The sequence below is a fragment of the Pinus tabuliformis genome, chromosome J, assembly GCF_031772625.1.
Source record: "Pinus tabuliformis cultivar Carrire ecotype Pingquan chromosome J, CPIR1, whole genome shotgun sequence".
Lineage (NCBI taxonomy): Eukaryota > Viridiplantae > Streptophyta > Pinopsida > Pinales > Pinaceae > Pinus > Pinus tabuliformis.
In genome coordinates, this window is record NC_142295.1 from 1052161295 (window position 1) to 1052183625 (window position 22331).

At 33.0% G+C, this 22331-nt stretch overlaps 1 protein-coding gene across 1 annotated transcript; it reads left to right on the plus strand.

Moving 5' to 3' along the window:
• Positions 1-17796: 17796 nt before the first annotated feature.
• On the plus strand, positions 17797-19175 carry LOC149230537 (metallothionein-like protein EMB30). The gene is made up of 3 exons (XM_089379014.1): positions 17797-17953; positions 18254-18304; positions 18743-19175. Exons 1-3 carry the CDS (start codon positions 17904-17906, stop codon positions 18822-18824), a joined length of 183 nt encoding a protein of 60 aa, XP_089235140.1. The 5' UTR covers positions 17797-17903; the 3' UTR covers positions 18825-19175.
• Positions 19176-22331: the final 3156 nt, after the last annotated feature.

Consider the following 22331-nt stretch of genomic DNA (forward strand, 5'->3'; position numbering starts at 1 on the left):
TTCCAAAGGCTTAATTCCATACTCGTCTACACCATCGATTGCAATATGCGAGATAAGTCAGACCCAATGGGATTATATATGCTAGTCCATAAATTCCCTGCATTCACGGCTATTGCAGTTACCAAAAGGTCATGCCTCCTGCCTCATGCCGATTGCGATTGTGATAAGCCAGACCCAACAGGATTATACACTCCAGTTCATAAATCCCCCGTGTTCGTGGCTATCGCAAATTCTAAAAAACATGACCGCTCCACTCCAAGTTTGATCTCCCGATACGAAACACAATTTTTATAAAAATAAATATTAAATGAAAAAGCGTTTAAACAAAGGAAGCCCCGACTAGACCCATTCCACTTCCACATCACCCATGACGTCCTCCACCATGTCTGTTATATACCTAGGGGAGATAATATGGGGTACAAAGGGAGGTACCCAAGGGAATAATGTAATAATTGGATGGGCCATAGTAATAAATAAGGTTGTTAACCCGTATCATGTAAAGGACCACAAGTAGTTAGTAATAATGTAATGGGCCCACGATATTAGATAGATGGTATTGAGGGAACCATGGTAATGACCCATGGTATTGTATGTATGAGGCCTATATAGAGGCTAGAGACTCCACATTTAGGGGTGTCAAGGATTATTGTATGAACAGACATATGGCTTGTGGAGTGTACTCCTTCCTTAAGGAGTGAATGTATGGTGTTGCCCTACCTTAAGGGTTTGATCAATAAAGAAGCATTTCTATTCTATATTCAGATCTTGTTATTTATTGGGTTATTTCTATTATCATATATTTTTGGGTTAGATCTATAACAAGTGGTATCATAGCACTTTCTTAGGCAAAAGTGGAGAAATTTTTTTAATTTTTTACAGGATTTCTGGGTCGGCGAGTTTGCAGATCAAATCTGTACATTTTGGGGCAAAATCTGCAAAATATAATTATAGATCTGGATTCTTTGTGAAAAAATACCCGATTTCTAAAAAAAAAATTGGCCGAATCGGAGTCCGGATGAAGGAGATATCGCTGATCTAAAAATCAGTGGTGTTGCAGACAATTTTTTGGGGCAGCGAGTTTGCAGTGCAGATCTGGACGTCCTGGTGTAAGATCTACAAAATCTAATTGCAGATCTGGATTCTTTGTGAAAAAATACCCGATTTCAAACAAAAAATCAGTGGAATCGGAGTCCGGATGAGGGAGATATCGCTGATTTAAAATCAGTTCTTTTTCAGAATTTTTGGTGACGGCGGGAGAGTTGTAGCGCAGATCTGAAATTCCAGTACCTGGATCAGGATTTCTATCACATGGGTAGATGCAGAATGGTTGTTCCATTTCTGAAAATAGGTCATAATAGGGATTCTGAGCAATATTGACTAAACTGTGACAATTTCAAATTTTCGCCAAGTAAGTGATTTTTTTCTTTTCAAAACACCCTTCATGGCGATTCTATATTTTATAGGAAAAGATGATGGTCCTACTATTGAAGAATACATAAAAGAAATAAAGTCAGTATGGGAAAAAAATTGGAAATTTTGGGTAGTGTACCAATTTAAAGATGAGGCTTACAGATGGTGGAAATCAATTTACAACACGCAGTTGCCTAAACTTTCGGATAAAGAATTTGAAAAACTCCTTTTGGACAAATGGTCTCAGGCTAGAAAACAAGATAAGGGGAAACATGTGGGGTTATTTCCTACTGGTATATCCTTATTGCAGGTTCATGGATTGATTCAGAAGGAGAAAATCATTGTGTCTATAAATCCGAGTTGCAAGAAAAATCTCATAAATGTCAACTTGGCAAAAAAATTGCAAGTGCCAGCAAAACACATTGATAACACACAAGTTGATGATGAGGAAGTTCAAGTTTATAAGGATTTGAAGCTTTCTATGGATAAGTATGTGTTGCATGGTGATTTTTATACTTCAGATATGGATAACATGGATGTTGTTTTGGGATATCCTTGGATGGAATCTGTGGGTACTATCAATATTAATGTGCAAAAGAAATTCCTGAAGCTCTGGTATAAAAAGAAGAAAATTACATTGCAAGATATTTCCATTAAGACCCAAGCAGAGACTATGGAGGCAGAAGCACAAAGCTCTAAGGACACTTACACATCAGATGATGAGCAGTTGATGGTCGACAATCAAACACAAATAGAGGCTGAAGCAGAAAAGGTTACAGGTGCTGACACATCAGATGAGGGCTCAGTGGTTGAAGTAATATTGGAAGATAAGACACCACAGCAGGCACCACAACATGCACCAGATAACAGTCAGGCTCCAGTAAGGGGTGAATTAAAGAAAAAGACACCGTGGGTTAAAACTTCAACATATCATCACCCACATCACCCCGCAAGAAAACAACCAACAAGATGGAAACCAATTAGCCACAAGGACAACAACCCCCGAATGATAGATAGAGAGGAGCAAAGATCCACCTACTACACATCAACATAGAAGAGTTGCCAAGGTCAACTTCCATCTCAAGCAAGCGAGGCACCAGCGAGATCGAGGGTTCACCTTTCTCTTGGATGGCTAGATGCACGTGCATGGTACCAATGGACTACTCTTTTGAGTAGATCTTATTATTTGTGTTCTTCCCATGTTTCGGGGACGAAACATGTTAAGGGGGGTGGAATGTTATATACCTAGAGGGTATAATATGGGGTACAAGGGGAGGTACCCAAGGGAATAATGTAATAATGGGATGGGCCATAGTAATAAATAAGGTGGTTAATCCGTATCATGTAAGGGACCACAATTAGTTAGTAATAATGTAATGGGCCCACAGTATTAGATAGATGGTGTTGAGGGAACCATGGTATTGTATGTATAAGGCCTATATAGAAGCTAGAGACTCCACATTGAGGGGTGTCAAGGATTATTGTATGAATAGGCATATGGCTTGTGGAGTGTTCTCCTTCCTTAAGGAGTGAATTTATGGTGTTGCCCTACCTTAAGGGTTTGATCAATAAATAAGCATTTCTATTCTATATTCAGAACTTGTTATTTATTGGGTTATTTCTATTATCATATATATTTTGGGTTAGATCTATAACAAGAAGTTTGCAGATCAGATCTATACATTTTGGAGCGAAATCTGTAAATATAATTGTAGATCTGGATTCTTTGTGAAAAAAATACCCGATTTCAAAAAAAAATCGGCTGAATCGAAGTCCGGATGAAGGAGATATTGCTGATCTAAAAATCAGTGGTGTTGCAGACAATTTTTCGGGGCAGTGAGTTTGCGGCGCAGATCTGGACGTCTTGGTGCAAGATCTGCAACATCTAATTGAAGATCTGGATTTTTTGTGAAAAAAATCCCCGATTTAAAAAAAAAATCAGTCGAATCGGAGTCTGGAGTAGTAAATAAGGTGGTTAACCCGTATCATGTAAGGGACCACAAGTAGTTAGTAATAATGTAATGAGCCATCCCATTATTACATTATTCCCTTGGGTACCTCCCTTTGTACCCCATATTATCCCCCCTAGGTATATAACAATGTCATCTGCCACATCAGTAGTGACGTCAGATCCACATCACCATTATGTCATCCCATAGATCGCAAATCACAAATCTTTCAGAACCGATAACCATCCACCTTTCCATTGTTGCAATATCGATATCATAATCGTAAGTTTTCATGGGACTTAAGTCATTCCTCCTCTTCCCATTCCAATTGTGATTTGGTCCTGATTCATATATTTGGTTTTCATCTATTTCAATAGGGATTCTCCCTGCTCAAAATATGATGATAATTCATCTGCTCCTGGCTTAATTGCGATTGTGATTCAATCCCTTTCGCTATGATTTTGATTTGATTCTGATAGGGATGCTTCCAATCCTAATGCGATTGCGATTTTATTTCAAATTCCCCCATCGGATTTTAATTATAACTCCCTGATTGTATGTGATTGCAATAAAATGAGTCATGTTTCCAATTAATAACAAATTGCGATAAAATGAGTCATGTCTCCAATTAATAAGTGATTGTGATTTAATTAAACAACCTGCTTGTTTTCAATCGGTCTTATCTTTTTCTGAAAACACAACTTCAATTTATGATTGCTTATCCATGTTTTATCATTTTCCAAGTATAAACGAATAATTCAACAGTGAAGAAAACGAATAAGAGAAAGTTACACAAAAACAGAAGAAGATCAGTTCCACAGAATATGCAAATGCAAGGATCTTTTGATCGAAATACGAGGCCAATAAGCCAGAATGGCATTTCAAAAGATTATCTTTGAAAACTGTTTTTTATTTTTTCAAGATTTGAGGGATTCCATTAATTTCCTCAGCATTGTGCGCAAACCTGTTATTTAAAAAAAAAATTGTATTTCTATTTAAACCCACTTAATGGATCGAATAGGGGGTCCAAAATCTGAATAAGAAAGCCTTCGGTGCTTGCATTTTTGTATCTCCAAGTTTGTCCTAATAGACTAGGCCGGGTCCAGAATTCGAAAAAGAAAACCTTCGAGGCATGCATTATTGTACCTCTTAGTCTTTTTAATAGAATGATAGGATTTGAATTTTTTTTTTTTAACTTAAGGAAGCTTCAACTAGTTGCATTTTTTGTACTTTTGGAGAGCTTTGAGATGAAGAAAAGGGATCGAGACTGTGAATTTTACAAAATGAGCGTGCTACATTGAGTATTTTTATCAAGGTTTTAATGTTGTATTTTGTATAATTTGCAGTCATTCCATATTTCAATTTTCCTATGATATGTATATTATTAACACAGTTCAGGATCATCTCATTTCTGAATATGTGAGTGCTGTAATTTTTCAATACATATAGTAGCAAATTGTTATTTTATTTGGATGGCGATATATGCTTGACAATTCTTTTAATTAATTATTTAATTAAAAGAATTAACTTAAAAGTTTTCATTTCTTTTAGTATATGATTAATTTTTATTACCATGTACTAAAGACAACCATTTTAGATCGCATTCAAATAACAAGTAAACCCGGGAAATAAATAGATTTTATATGCATATACCTTAGGAATTGGATATACTTCAATCAAACACTTATGTAACTACTTACTAAGTGTTTGATTGTTAGTATTTAGATTAACAAGGAGTCAAATCTCGAGAGCTATCTCCTTGATCTAATTCCTTCATTTTTACTTCAATTCCTTAATATTTTCTTTTAGTAAATCAACTCTTGATTGGGAGAAGGATTTTTCTTTCCTTCAATCAAGATAGAATAGATTAATTACATACTAGTTAAATCATGCATGTGTTATCTTAAAAGTCCTCTCTTCAAGGCAAAACTTTAGATTGGTTTGGTTGTTCCACAAAAACAACTTAAGGGTCATTCTTCTTGCTTGATCAATTAGAAGAATTGACCTAATGTCCCTAGCTATTAACAATTAAAGATATATTTAAAGCTGATAGTGATTGGGAAAAGGTAATTAGACCTAATTTAACCAGTTGGAGCCACTACCCCAAACGAAAAAGGAGCTTCTTTAAGATCCGGACCGAGTGGTTTTCCCCCATGTTGGTGCAGCGAATTTCGAGGCATCAACAGGTTGATAAATGGTAATCTATACCAAAGTTAAGGTAATTATGTGACCAAACCACTTCAAGCGAATGTATGGTTCATCAATCCTTCCTTTACCGCTAGACTCATAATGAAGTAGAAGTAGGCAATTTACTTGACCACTTGGGAGCATAATTTTCTACAAGGCTTATTTCTTCAAACATAATGCATTTAGGATATATGATGCTTGGTTTCAGGTACATTTATTTTCAAGAAACCGTTTATTTGTATCTCATCCCAATTCCTAGTTATAAGGAGCCCCTTCTTCATGTATAGCTACCCTGCCCCCAAATTTCAACAAGATCCAATCTCCTCTACAATTTTGTGTCACCTTTCATTTAATTTGTTTCCATTTTAGTCATCTATTTCCTCACTTTGGTTCTCCCCTGTTGCACATGTTTCCTCCTCCCTTAACATCTCAACTTCTTGCTTCCCCCCTATTGCTCTCCTTTCACTCTCCCTGCTCTTGTGTTGTCACTGCGTGACAAGATTCAAACCCCTTCTGAATTCTCATATTCATTCCTCAGTCCCTCTTCCTCAACTTTATACTATGCTTTCTATCTTTATAGTCGTAATGTAGCCTCTCTTTGGCCTTCCACTAAGTTCTCTATTTCCTTAGTTCGAATTCCCATTTGGTTCAACATCCTAGTCTTGGTGAAATTGCCCCGACATAGAACAATTCAACATAGTAGGAGCACATTTGGAAAGAAGGACCAACCTGATACAATGTGTAAACAAATGCAAGAAATTGAGGGACTACTTTGAAAGAACATCCCCTTACTATTAGATTAAAAATAAACATAAGAGAGGAGGCGGCTAGAGAAAATAGGATATTTTTACATGATGATGATGTAGTTAACATGATGTAAGCCAATGTATTCCAAATACAGGAACCAATAGAGATAGGTTCAGTAAATACATGCAAGTTGTTGACATATAATGGAAAATCAACATAATCATGGGGAGCATCCTAGTTGAAATAAGCAAAGCACGACAAGAGATTTTGTTGTGTATAAATGCCATAGCTACAATTGTAGACTTTGGAAAACAAGGTCACTCAACTCAGAAAAAAATTAGCTAATCTTGAGTTCACGAAGCCTAAAGAAGAGGAGGATAAACTAGAGAAATCTAATGACATCACAATATCTAATTAGGGGTACAAAGCATTTTCTATTTTGATATACTTTTATTTCATATTACAAATGATATCCATGCATAGATAGAACAAACTCACTCTAATGATGACAACAATCTGAAAACTATCTCATTTAAATTATAATCTAAATTAGATAAGTCAAAATTCAACTATGATAATGTTCGAGAAGCTATGTTATTGGTCTGGTTTCCATAGTGATAGACTATTGATTAAACATATGTAGATTTTTATTATGTCCTAGATTAATACAAACTAGAGAAACTTACCAAAAAAACAAGATATATAAGTAAGGCTAAGTTGCACGAAACGGGGAAATGGGTATGAGTTTCCAAAACGGGCACGGGTACGAAACGTGACCCCCCCCAAATTTTGGAAATGGGGAAACACAATCTATATATATATATATATATATATGGATGGACATTTAATAAATATGTGCAATCATAAAACATATATGATACATTCTAATTTATTACATTATGATTAAATTGTTAATTGTCAATGCATAAACTATAAGTCTCTAAATTTACATCACATTTACTCGTGAATGATCACATCATGAAAATAGCAATATCCAAACTCAACCACGAGAAATTTCTAATTTCTTGTCTCGTGCTTGATTGGGAGTCTCCTCCTATATAGTCAAATGAACTTAGTGCTCTTGATTAAGTACAAGTTCCATACCCTAGTATCCCACATGCTCTTGATTATTGGGAGTCTCCCCTGCATAGAGGGCTTGGTTCTCTTGCTTAAATACAAGTTCCATACCATAGTACATGACAAAATCCAATGGAAACATTACAATCCCCCCAATCCTGAAATCCTGAAAAACAGATAAGTCTGCTGGATTTTGAGTGAGATATAAAATTCTACTTTCTCCATATGAAATCCAATGAGGGCGAAACCACTCTCAAACATCATGAGTCATTTCATGGTAATTTTAAAAAATTTAAGTAAAAGGATGAAAATGAAAAATAAAGGAAAATGTCACTTTTACTTTGAGAATTTAACATTACCATGAACTGCATATCAACACCACTTTTACTTTAAGAATTTAACATTACCATGAACTGCATATCAACACTAGGGCCATAGGCTTGAACATTAGGCTGCCCCACTAAAAAAAATCCTCCATTTTATAACTTGAGAGGCATCTAGAAGATGTTTTAGTTGCCCAATAAAAAATTAGAAGCGAAAAAATAAAAATAAAATACAAGAAAAAGTCAAGTTAGAAGAGGAAACTCTGTCGTACGGCCTGGAAACGCGTTTCCAGCCGTACTTGCCACGTTTCCTTCTCGAGAAACAGGCAAATACAGCCGGAAACGCATTTCTAGGTTGTATGGTACGATTTTCCTCGTTTCCAGCCAGAAACAGACCCTTATACAACGTTTCCTGCAACTTAGAAATAAGGTAATAAAATTATAATCTTAATTTTGTATATTATATATGGTTATATTTCATTTTTTTCCCATGAAAAGGTTAATTTTGATTTTTTTTATTTTAATATAGATTTTTTTATATTGTTTTATGTTTATGTTATTTTTTTTTTTGTAAGTTTGGCTTGACTACATCTTCATCATGTCCAATATATCACCCCAGGGTGGGGAATTGAACCAATGACTTCACATCAAAGAGGCGGAATTGAACTCATGACTTCACATCAAGGAGGCAGAATTGAACCGATGACTTCACATCAAGGAGTGCCTTAGAAGAGCAACCAATCGCCATGTATCCAAGACCCTATGGACTTTTATGTTTATGTTATTAAATTATTGGTAAAAAACAAAGTATTTTAAAAAATATTAATAAAATAAGAATAAAATTGTTTTTAAAATTTAGCCAGAAAAGTAAATTTGTATTAGAGATTTAAATTTTGAAGGTCTTTGTTGCCATGTTTATGAAATTAAGGGTAAAAGATATTAATGAAAGTTAATTTAAAACTAGATTAGAGGTTAAATATTAAAATAAGAAAGTTAAACATTTTGATTTTTAATTCTTTTTAATTTCTCAATGGGTTTGGGTAGATTTTTTTAATTGTAAAATTTCAAGTTAATAAAATTGTTTTTAATAATAGAAAATGGATTTAGCATTTTAAAATAGATGGACATTAATCAAATTCTTTAATATTAAATTTCAATATTTGCATCTAAAATTATAGATAAATGTCTTTCGAATTAATCACATTATTAGGATTTGTTCAACTTTTCGAACCAACTAATGTGGTCCATCCCCAGGACAAGGTGAAAAATCAATCGATCTTTATGAATAAACAGCATGGATGCATCATTGCCCAGAATTAGCCATTGGTAATTAGTTTTTTTTTTTGGTAGGTAAGCAACCATGGGGGATTTGAACCAGTGACCTATCGTAAGGAGTGCCTTAACAGTGCACTCATTCACCGTCAATCCAAAGCCCCATGGGCCATTGGTAAATTATTTAATAAGGTAAGTAAAATATATCTAAAAATCAATGGCAAGGAGTTATCTATTAAAATATTATATATTTAGTTAAAAATATATTTAAATAATTAAAAACATTGGCCAAAGCCTAATAATATGATTAATCCGAAAGACATTTATCTACATTATGGATCACAAAAGTCTTAGATCTAACATCTAAAATTGTTCCAAAGATAAAGTGAATATAGTAATTCATTTAATAGTTTTTAAAAAAGAAAAATCAAACTGTATTGTATTGTAATCAAATTATATAGTTTATTCACATCATTTTTTGTTTAATATTAAATCAGTCTAGATTCATTTTAGCTCTAGATTCCCATATCAAATCTCTTTTTATTTTAAAAGTAATTTTCATTTCAAAATATTTGATCCCTCTTAGTACATAGTAGATCCCAAGTTAAAATAGATTTAAGATGATTTAATTATTAATTATAATTATAATGAAATATAATTATCTTTGGCCCATGGGGCTTTGGATTGACAGTGATGGGTGCACTGTTAAGGCACTACTTGTGATAGGTCACTGGTTCAAATCCCCCGTGGGTGCTTACCTACCAAAATATATATAATTATATTTGTAATTTTATTTATATTTTTATGAAATTTGATAGAGTCAAAACACTTTATTGATAATTATAATTATTAATTATTAATTATTTTATTTTTATTTTTATGTAATTTGTCCAAATCAAAATGTTAAAAAGACAATATTTATCGTATAGAATTTGAAAATACCTCTCAGCTCAATTAAAAATATATATAATTCAATATATAAATAAAATAATCTATATGATACTATTATTAAATTATATTTTGATTTTTTTCAATTATTATTTTTGTTAAAATTATAATTACACTTCACGATCACTAATATCAATATTTTTAATTTGAATTATTTGAATTTAGGAAGAAAAAAAAACTAACCAAACAAATTAATAATAGGAACATCAATACATATTAAAAAATAATAAATTGAATTATTTAAATTAGATTTTTCCTTCAGGAAAACAAGTATCAAAATATAACAACAACAACATTAACATTAATAATAGAAAAATCTATTTTTTAATCATCACATGTAATAATATAAAATTCTTAACATGTATTAAAAGATTTTAATAATTATATTGACAGGGGTGGTAAAAGACGACTTTGAGGTTCAAGGGGGGACATATAATTCCTCCTATTGTATAGCAAAGTTTGGCAAGTTAGGAGTTGATGATGGCTTGGGAGATATTCAAGGTATATTGGTCTGGGATCTTGAGTCATTGCGACTTGTAGTGGCAAAGAACAAGCACCAGGAGCTTGGCATGTTGGACCTCACTTTGGGCAAGATGCCATTGATTTTACTTTCAGGCTCTGCGACATTCCTTTCTTCTAGGTAAAATTCCCAAGGCTGGTTGTTTTTCTTGGTGAAAATTTATGTTTTGGGTGGTTTGAATTAGGGTATGCCGGAAGTTTCATGGGGTCACTGACGCCAATTGAGGAGGTAACCAAAGGTGGTGTGTGTCAGTTATCCATTCAAATTTTCCTCTTTAGTGAACTAGTTTGGTGGTGAGTCCATTGTCTTTCAGTGATTTCTTCTACTGGGAGAGTCAGGGTATGCTCTTAGCCTCCAGGTTGTTGGGTGGTGGTCGTGTTGTAGGTCGTGGGGGTCTGATTTAGGCTACAGGATGCTCCATCTGGTCAAGTGGTTGGAAGTTGGGCTTAGTGAACGTTATTTGTGTGGGACTTCTCCCAGGGAAGGTTCTCGGGGCTGGAGGTGGGAAATTGTGATGGGAGGTTCAGTGGGTGTTATGCGCAGTAGTAGGCTAGAGGATTATGCAATGACAACGAGGTCATTCTCATTGGGGGATAGTGATCCGAATTTAAACAAGAACGCAACAAATTATAGATATAACCATAAATACAGATATGCGGCAAAAATAACACTTCATTTCATTAATGTCAAATATTGAAATATGCTTACAAAGAGAATGGAAATAAGACTAGCTCGGGCGATGGTAGCTTATCTCTGAGAAGAGATGTGGTAGCAACATGCCTCTAAGCTATGTCATAATGAGGCTCAAAGTCCTATTTATTATTGAGAAATAAAGGAAAACCCTAAACATCCAAAAAAATAACCCTAGGACTCAGATGTAGTGCCAAACTATGGGCCCCGTTTGGGTAAATTGGTACCTCAACTTCCTGGGGTCGTAACTTTGGCATACGATCTCTATTTGACGCACACAATACCTCGTTACAAATATCTATTCTAGGACTACAACTTTTGAATGGACATCAACAATCTATATTTCATGTTGGCCCCAATTTTCCAAAAAAAGTTGTTTAGGGCCTCAAAACTGCTCCAGAAGTTTAGGACCCAAAAAACTGCCAAAAATAGTAAATTGTGCTACAAATAAGGAAACTGAAAGAAACAACGGTGGGGGTCCAAGTGAAATAGGCGGGTGGCCACCAATATCCACCTGGATCAGGTAGGGCCTCGAGACCAAGGTGTTGTCCACAACATGGAAGAGCGGGATGTGGGTGAAGCAGTGGACCAACATCTTGCCAATTCACCAGGGAGGATAAAGTTACCTCCCCCATTTGATTACCTAGAAGCTTAGATTCGTCATGTCACCCTTATAGTGGAACGACTAGCTCAAGATAGGAATGATCACTGCAATGAGGTGATAACATTCATGAACGACCTACAACTCAACCAGTGGCATAGGATGGAGGTTGGTCTCACTCCGTCAGGGGTTTGACAAGGATTCAAGACTAACATGACCGACTTGAAGGCCAACTGGCACATATGGAGGCCCATGTGCATGAAGCCTTCCGTCCTCCTTAGCCACATGGCAGGGGATCATATGCTCCAAGTTCGGGCAATGTTGATGATCACATATGACTATAGGTTGTATTCTCATCCTTAGACTTTTCTGGTTAGTTTCAACCATTTGCATGAGCTCTTTTAGTTTCCTTTTATTGTTTTCTTTATGTTTTTGCCATTATATTTTGGTCAACAACTCTGGTAGGAATAAGGCCAGAAGCATTTTGAAACCAAGCTCCACACGATGTACTCTTACTATGACTTAATAGAAAAAGTTGACTTATAAATAAAAAATATTTTAATAATTGAAAAATTTATTCTAGTTGTCTGAATCTTTCAGAAATAAACTATGTGGTTTTTACCATGCCCAAAGTTTCGAGTGGACACTTCACCCATCATCCCGGACTAGAAAGAAAACATATGATAAGAGTGTGTGTTGATAAGACCTTAAATAAGGAGAGATCGAGATTAGATTAAAGTTTAACAAATTTTAAATTATCCACCCATCATCACGTATGATAAGAGTGTGTGTTGATAAGACCTTAAATAAGGAGAGCTAGAGATTAGATTAAAGTTTAACAAATTTTAGATTATTAAAATAAAGTTTAACAAATTTTAAATTATTCACCCATCATAGGACTAGAAAGAAAACATATGATAAGAGTGTGTGTTGATAAGACCTTAAATAAGGAGAGCTAGAGATTAGATTAAAGTTTAACAAATTTTAAATTATTAAAATAAAAAATAAACGGTCAAATGACTAATGAAAAAGTGTGAGAGGAATTGGGGAGCAGAGATTTGAAGGGTCTGGGAGATGAGAGCTTTAAGGATGCCAAATTTTTTGGAAGGGTGGTGGTGAGATAGGGCGTGACGGTAATGTTTAGTGTGAATCTTTTTATAATTAGGTAGCAACATGATCCATTACGAAGTCGGGTGAAGAAAACATCAAGAAAAAGAAGGGATTTGTTACATTTAGTTTCCATGATAAACTAAATATGGGGCTAGATGCTATTAAGATGGGTAGGAAAGGCATTGTTGCAGACCATGCTGCCAAACAACAAAAATGTCATCAATAAAATTATTCTTTAATCATCATTGCCATAAAAATCACATTCAACCCACATATGTGGAAAAAATATGCTTTAATCATCATCACAATAAAATTAACATTCAACCCACACATGTGGAAAGGTCATTTGCATGAGCTATATAAATTATCTTTATATTTGTTTTGGTTGAAATTCATGGTAATTCAACATTTTTAATATATATTAATTATCTTATATTTTAATTTTTTAATCAAAATTTTATGATATAATTTTTATTAGAATTATGATTTTCTATTTCAAATATATTTTTGAATTGAGGCTTCTGTGATCCATATTAAGTTTATGAGAGATTTTTCGGCGTAAATCACATGATATTTCATTTGTCGACGTGTTTCGAACCAACCAGTGTGGTTCATCGTCAGGACAAGTTGAATGAACAGATCTCGCTTTGCATATTAAATAGATAGAGCAGAACATCCAATGGCTATATTTCTTGACCAGGTAACGGCTATATTGACAACGGCTAGATTTGAAGCTTAAACCCTTAGTTGGTCGTACAGGGTCCTTCGTTAAAGACTCGGCTTCCTTTATTGAGGAGCTCAAGGACATTAAGCTGGACTCTGGAGACATTCATGTCAGTTTTGATGTTGTTTCCCTGTACACTTGCATCCCTATAAAAGAGGCCTTGGAAGTGATCAACCGTCTAACAGATCCTGATACCGCTCGATTAATTGAGATCTGCCTAACTTTGACCTTTTTCAGTTTTGAAGGTGAGTTCTTTGAGCAAACCTGTGGGGTTGCCATGGGCTCACCCCTATCCCCTGTTGTTGCAAATCTTTTTATGGAGGATTTTGAATCCAAGGCTCTAAACTCAGCCCGCCTCCTGCCTAAGCTTTGGAAAAGATATGTAGATGACACTAATGTCATCTGGTCTCACGGCCAAGAGGAGTTAGATCTCTTCTTCGATCATCTCAATAGTCAATCCTCGGCCATTAAGTTCACAAAGGAACAAGAAGTCAATGGTTGCCTCCCTTTCCTTGATATTCTTATCTCTAAGAATAGTGATGGTTCCCTCTCCCACTGAGTGTTTCGTAAGAAAACTCATACGGAGCAGTATCTTCATGCTAGTTCCCACCATTTCCTGGCTCAGAAGTTGGGGGTTCTCAACACCCTTGCTACTCGTGCCTTAAGGATCTCTGATGAAAAGAGCTTCGAGGAGGAGAAATCCCATCTCCTTAATGTCTTTGTTGAGAACGGTTATAGTAGACACATGGGACAAAAGGCTTTCCTCAAAGCAGCTAAGAATTCATTAACTAAAAGAGAAACGAAGGAACGGATTCCTGGTGTCCATCTTCCGTTTGTTCAGGGGACCACGGATAGGATTGCGAGGATTCTTAAGAAGCATAATGTCCCCTCGACCTTTAGACCTCTTAACACCATTCATAAGTCCCTCAGATCAGTGAAGGATCCTATCGACCCTAAGGACATGAAAGGGGTATATATTATTCCTTGTTCATGTGGGGCACCCCTATATTGGTGAGACTGGTCGCTCCATTAATCAAAGGATTAGTGAGCACGCAGCTGACCTTAAGCATAGGAGAACCAAGTCTTCTGCTTTAGCAAAACATATGGAGAAAACCAATCATCATGTCTGTATCGAGGAGGCTAGTGTTATTGCTAGAGTGTCTCATTTCCATCACCGGAAATTTAGAGAAGCCCTTGAGATTGAAAAAAGGCCGAACAATCTTAATAGAGATGATGGTTGGAAGATCAGTAGTTGCTGGGTCCCAGCCCTCTCCTAGTCATAGTTTTCTTCCATTCTTCCCCTCCCTAGGTATAGCTTTATCTTGTTGTCTTTTAAGTAATTTCCCCTTGTTTCCCGTTTCTTGTGGCCTTTGTTCTTTGAGGTGTGATTGATATAGTTGGAGGTATTGTAATAGCACTTAATTTATGCTATTAGTTTTATTCTAATAACAGAAGGAAAATAATCTTGAAATTAATCTATGATAATATACTAATTTTAACCCTTAAATAAACTATTAATTAATTTTAAATATTCTTTCTAACCCTTAAATTACTCTAATATTTATATATTTAATAACTTTTATAAATAACTATTAATTTAAAATTAAATTATTTTAATATATATTTATAAATATAAGTGTATGAAACAGTACATTTAACTTATATTTTAATAAAAATATAACTAACTATTTATATATTACTCTAATATTTATAACTTTTATAACTAACTATTAATTACTCTAATTATTATATATAATAACTTTGATAACTAACTATTAAAATAAATTAATTTATTTTATAATTTATTTATTTTAATATATATTTATAATTATAAGTTTATAAAATGGTCCATTTACTTTTTTTTTAATAAGAATATAACTAACTAAATTAACTTATTTAATTAAATATAGGTTATATCCTTAATCCAGTCTAAACTAACCGTTTCCCGATCAAATCTAGCCGTTGTCTAGCCGTTACCTGGTCAAGAAGTATAGCCGTTGGATGTTCTGCTCTATCTATTTAATATGCAAAGTGAGATCTGTTTATTCAACATGTCCTGACGATGAACTACACTAGTTGCTTCGAAAAGCATCGACAAATAAAATATCATGTGATTTACGCTGAAAAATCTCTCAAAAACTTAAAATATATTTTTAAATATATAAATATTTTAATTTGTAATCCTTTAAATTATGTTTTTAAATAAATAAATATTTTTTTTGAAATATTTAAATTATATAAATGTGATGTAATCCAACTAATCACATAGATTTAAAACAATATCAACTAAAACATATAGCTTAAAAAACAAATAAAACACTCAGAGGATAAATTTTAAAAACAAGTAAAAACTAAAAGATAATTTTTATTTTCTTGATTTTTAATATGAAACTTCAAAAATGAGCGATGATAAAGACAAATGTATAATAGTAAAAATTAATTCCAGGTGATAAAGACAAATGTATAATAGTAAAAATTAATTTCAGATGATAAAGACATAAATGTATAATAGTAAAAATTAATTCCAAATGTCTATGACATTTAGAGGACAATAACTTCAGAAATAAAATAATATAATTTTGTCCATATACGAAAGGCATCATTGGTGGATGGTCCATCTCGCAAACGACTTGGAGTCAAAAAAATCAATCTTTACTACGGACGAATCAACACCAAATCTTTCCAAGAAAGAACTTGGAAAATAATAACACTCACCTCATTAAATCCACAGCCTGTCAGGTTTTTGACAGAATAACCCTGTGTCAGGATTTTTACTAAAAAAATCATATTGAATTTATATCTATATTAATTATAAATTAATTTTCATATAATAGGGAAATTGGATTTTAAATTTTTTTATCCGTGTTATTTCAAGAAAATTAAAAATTAAAAATATTTTCTCTTATATTATCTGTTATTGACATTTTATTTAATTTTCAAAATATTTTATTTCACTATTAATTGTTTAACTTTTTAAATAAAAAAATTATAATAATTTAGAAAATAAGAAAATAAAAATAAAAAAATATTTTCTTTAATATTATCTATTTTGTATTGACATTTTATTTAATTTTCAAAACATTTATTTCACTATTAATTTTTTAACCTTTTAAATAAACAAATTATAATAATTTAGAAAATAATATGGAAATATTTCTTTTGTTTTTAAATATAAAAATAAAATATTAAATTTTTTTATTAATTTTTTATTTTTTAAGTCAATATTAATCCTAATCATTAAAAAAAATTAAATATGAATATTTTATATAATAAATTTTATTTCCATAGTTGATTCCTTCTCTTAACCTCTACTTATAAAATTTTAATTTCAATTTCCCTTTTTAAAATTAGAACTTGTGCAATTTTAAATTTAAATCCCTACTCTTTACTTAATTGGATTGCGGATTTTAAAAATATATCAAAATTGAATTCTCTTTTATGTGGGTAAAATATTTTTAACAAGTATAAACACGTTATAGGTAATAATAGAAATTTCCTGGGGCGTTGTTCCTTGTGGCCTCTTCTTTTCGGCGATTTGTAACGGCTATGCTGTATTCTGCTGGCTTCGGCCATAAATTCTGATGGCTTCGATCATATTGATTGTAAAAATCTGTAGGCTTCGGTCATATGAGGATTTCTCTAAAAAAAAATAATAGAAATTTCAACATAATTTTGCAAAAATATATAAAAAATTTTGAAAATCTATGCCCCAAATTAATAATACTGCTAATCTATTTTCCCATTAAAAAAATAATATAAACATTTGCACAATCAGATTAAAAAAAAAATTCTCACCAAATTCCAGGATGTTTGACAACGCACTTATTTAAACCCAGAGACATTAAACCCAGAGACATTATCACTAGCTTGACCGAAACCACGAGTGGCCGACTTTGGTTAGGTTTTCACACACAATTCAAAGTTATTGTAAGCACGCCATGGAAAATGTACAGTAGAACCCACACCAATAATGAAAGATTCCTGTCCTGGTTCATCCAAGTCAAGCTTGTGGGCCTAAACATGACGTGCGCGCTCGGCTTTATCGAGTTCAGAAGATGCTCTGCACTTCCCATCCCACAAATCGGATTTCCAAGATAGGAAGGCTGCGACCACCTGCCGGCTTCGTCACTTTCGAGGAGGGGTCTTCGGCACGCTTCCCGAGGCCTAGATTCCATATTTCCCGTGAGTGAGTCGCCGGCAAAGAGCATCGACAAATTTTCCCGGCCGTGGCCTGCACTATATATATGGGTGGGCGACCAGAGACTCACAAGCCAAGGGAGCATTTGAGAACTTAGAACTTCAGAAGTGTAAGTAATCTGTTTTTCTGATAATTGTTATTGCAGACATGTCGAGCGATTGCGGAAATTGCGACTGCGCTGACAAGAGCCAGTGCACGTATGTTTTCTACTCCTTTTTTCATCACAATTTATCTTCATTCGCTTTCCAAATTTCATTCACTTGGTCATGCGTTCGAATCTAAGCTTTTTTCGAGAAAGAAAAAACTAAGTCTTTTCCGAGATAGAAAAACTAACAACTTTTTATATGAGATGGGTTTTAGGGTTAAGTTTGTTTGATGTTTGGATTGTTTTGGTCAGGGTTTGAATCTAAGTTTTTCTCAAAAAAGAAAAAACCAACGATTTTATATTAGCTGATTTTTGTGACTAAGTTTGTTTTTTGGATTGTTTTGTTCCACAGCAAGAAGGGATTCCAGATGGATGGTATTGTGGAGACAAGCTATGAGATGGGGTACTGTTTTGTTCATAGTAGTTGTTATCAATTTTATTTCATGGTTTTAGAGCCATAGGATAATGGATTATAATATTTGTTTTGTAAAAAAAAAATATTCGATAATGAAAATTTATCTAAAAGTTTAGAAATTTTAACTAATTTTATTAGTTTTTAATATCTAAATTATAAAATGTTTGGTCATATTTTTTAAAACATATTTAAATTTCTAATAATTTTATATAGTTTCTATATAATTTTGGTAAATTTTAAAGTAAAATAATTTTTGCTGTTAAATTTTGGTGAATTGAGATTTTTTTGAGAAAAAAAAGAAAGATGAAATTGCTTAAATAATTTTATCACATAATTGTTATTTTTTTTTTGAAAAAATAGAAAATTAGCTCAATTACAAAGATTAGTTATTAAAATTTTCCATATATTTGAAATCGCTGTAAACAGATATGGTGCAGATGTATCTCTGGAAAATGATTGCAAGTGCGGGCCCAACTGCAAGTGTGGTACTTGTACCTGCCACACCTGATTTAGTCTCTTCAATAGTACTAGTCTCTCCAGCGGGTGTCTGATAAGTCCAGTATAACATGTGATATGTATATTTCATCAGACGGTAGACCCCATGTATGGTCCTGTAGTGTCATAGAGACTACTGTACGTGGTACTCCTAAATAAAGGTTATAGTTTTTACAGACTTGGGGTTTGCAGTATGGCATGTTAATTACTGTGCTGCTCTGCAGCTTAAGCTATTTCTTATTTCTATAGACTTTAGACATATAGTTTTTACAGACTTGGGGTTTGCAGTATGGCATGTTAATTACTGTGCTGCTCTGCAGCTTAAGCTATTTCTTATTTCTATAGACTTTAGACATTTGGCTTTGAGTGGTTTCTTTAGTTTTGTTAAAAATTAGATCTGCCATTTTTAGATCTGAAGATCTAATCATTACAACGATCCCAAGATTTGATCACCAATTTACAGTTTTCACAATCAATGGATTAGCCATCACACTTAAATTTAGAATTTAATCTCCACTATCAACCTTGTAACTTTCAGCTGCATATAATCGATCCACTATAAACCTTGTAAATTTCAGCTGCATATAATCGATCTCACAAACCTGCAACTCATCGTTATAAAAGAAATGGCGTTCATGGTGGTCATGGAGATATTTACTTAAATGTCTATCTGCAAGATAGCGATCCTATTTTAAAGAAGAAAACCTTGCTTTAAGCCAAGATCATATATGTGTGCATTAGGGAGGAATTAGATTATGTTGTTTGGGAATCTATATCGCAGTTTTATTGTTTAACTTGAACTTATTATATTGGATGTCTTCAAAGAACACTGAATAATATGTGAGTAGAGTGTTTTGATTGGGTGATATGATTTTTGATAAGGTTAATAATTTTAGTTGTTTAAAATACCAGAATTTGATATTCTCCCAAAAGAGAGGGACACATTAAAAAGATCGAAAGGAAAAGATCCAAACAAACTTGTGACAGCTAAATTTCTTGAAATTTCTCAATTACATTTTTTTAAATTAGAAGTAGTATTGAATCTGTCATGATTCTATATGATATAATTAAAAAATAATATTATGATAAAGCAATGAGGAAGAATGGGTCCTTAAAAGCAACTGATGTAGAATTGGATTTTTTCTTTTTTTAATTAACATTTTTAATTTTTAGAATAATAAGTTTTTAAAAATATATATTATTATTAAAATGAAAATTAAATTTAAGATTAAAATTATAATTACAATTTATAAAATATTATTATTTTGGATATATAGTCATATTCTTTTAAGATGATTTAATTCACTTATTGGAAACAAAATTCCAAAAAAAAATTACAATTTCTAAAATAAACATTAAATAATCTGTATTTAGCCATAACAAGGACATAAGTTTATTTTTTGAAATTTATATAGGGTAACTACTCCCACAAGATAAGGCTTGATAGAGATAAGTTCAAACAAACACTATCATTTTAAAGGAGGGTTTATAATATAAAATCTCTCAAGACTAACTTGCTCTTTGTACATTAAACTCAAACAAGTCTTCTCCCATAAACAATTTTTGGATTATATTGTTGGTATCTTAGCCAATTTATTATCCTATTCACAACACATATCCCCAATTCAAAAATAAATATTAGAAATTGAAAATATGTTCATGAAAAAGCTACTTGGTGAAGAGACTATGTAATGACTCTCCATTAGATTGAAACAAATACAGGGTTAATAAAATATATTAATATAGATTTTATAAATGATTTTGTTTCCACCCAGTAAGGAGTGATATACATATTCATACATTGATGACCCAAAAGACAACATTTTTGCTAATTTCTTTGCTTGGTTTCTCCTTTGGGAAAGAGAGGAGGAAGCATATTTGGGTAACTCAAACACTTTTGATATCATTAAGCGATGCAAAGAAATTCATGTTGTCAAAACCTTCATTAATCTCCAAATAGTTTATTGGTTCTATTAAAATAAGGAGGGGAAAAAAGTTGTCCATATGTTTTCGTAACCCTCATCCAAGGTTTTTAAGTGTTGTGTCGACATAATAGGGGTAGACATAAAAAGGGGTATTAAAAATATTACAAAAAAATGGAGGTTTGTGTTAACTAGTGAAAATTGATTCAACTGAAAAGGTTTATCGAGATGGGGCTTTAATAAAAGGATTTTGGGATGCATTCTGCAATATCTAATAAACTTAGAGGTATTATTTAATTTTCTATGAACTCATGTGCTTTGTCATAGGTTCATGGAGTGAAACCTCATGTAATTGAATGATAGAAGACCAGTATTCCCTCCATGTCCAAATTGAATGAAAAGCAAAAGCAACCCCTGTCCTCTTCCATTCCATTGACAAGTAAGAGAAAACAAAATCTTTTTCAAGTTTCCTAAATTCTTTATAGCACAAGAGACTCATCAATTCAATTTTTTTATATAATAGTCAAACTTCATTGAGGAGGATTTGTCTTGTAATCATGTTTACATGTTTCACATTATAAATATTATGGTCCCTTGCATAAAGTTGAGGGGAAAAAAGTATCAATGGGGTGCCCAGTACTGTGTTGATTTAAAGACATGCACTTGTTCTAAAAAATGTGCATGTGTTCCTTTTCATATAGATTCGAGTCCCTCTAAACCATCATGTAGATAACAATTAAATTTCCAAGTTATGATTTAAAAGAACATGTGAATCCCTAAGCACATATGTATTCTTTTGTGTATTTAAAAATCACTACACCTTCTATTTCTATTTTAATCTGCATTGCATGTTTTGAGAAGGATGCATAATATAAGAGGAAGCAATAGTGCATATGACCACCATAAGGAGAATGGATGTTTCCATCACTACTATTCATTTGAGGTAGTTTTATCCATCCATTTGTTTTGTTTATATTTCACAAATTCTTCAATTTCAGAAAAGAAATAAAAAATATTATATTCTTGTGTAAACACAACACATAAATTTTATTTTCATGGATCCTACACGTGAACAAAACCTAAACCCACACGAGTCAATTAAGAAATACCCAACCCTAACCCCCAATCACCAAGTATAAATGCAAATACTATAATTGACAATAGCCTTGAGTCATTGAGAAAGTTAACTATCGCTTTCATCAACCCCAAAAATCCCCCACACCTTTACTTGCAACATCACTTAAGACTATTACATCTTCCATTGTGAACGAATAGGGGCAATTATTTGTTATGTTCAAATACAAGGCAAAGACATTTGAATATTATAGGACAATTTTTAAGTAGAAACCAAGTGAGATATTTTCAAATTTTAAACAAAAATTCATGACCTTATTTATTGACCCTAGAACTGGTTTATACCCAACTATAACAAAGAAGCATATTTGTATGGACTAGTGACAATACCATCCATTTATAGACTATTGGATGGATAGGTCGTTTATGTTTTTTCAAAAGCCTCCGTACTATAGCATGAAGGTGCAACCCTATTTTCATAGAAAATATTGGGTTGAAAGTGTTTCAAGTCATCATGGCAACCA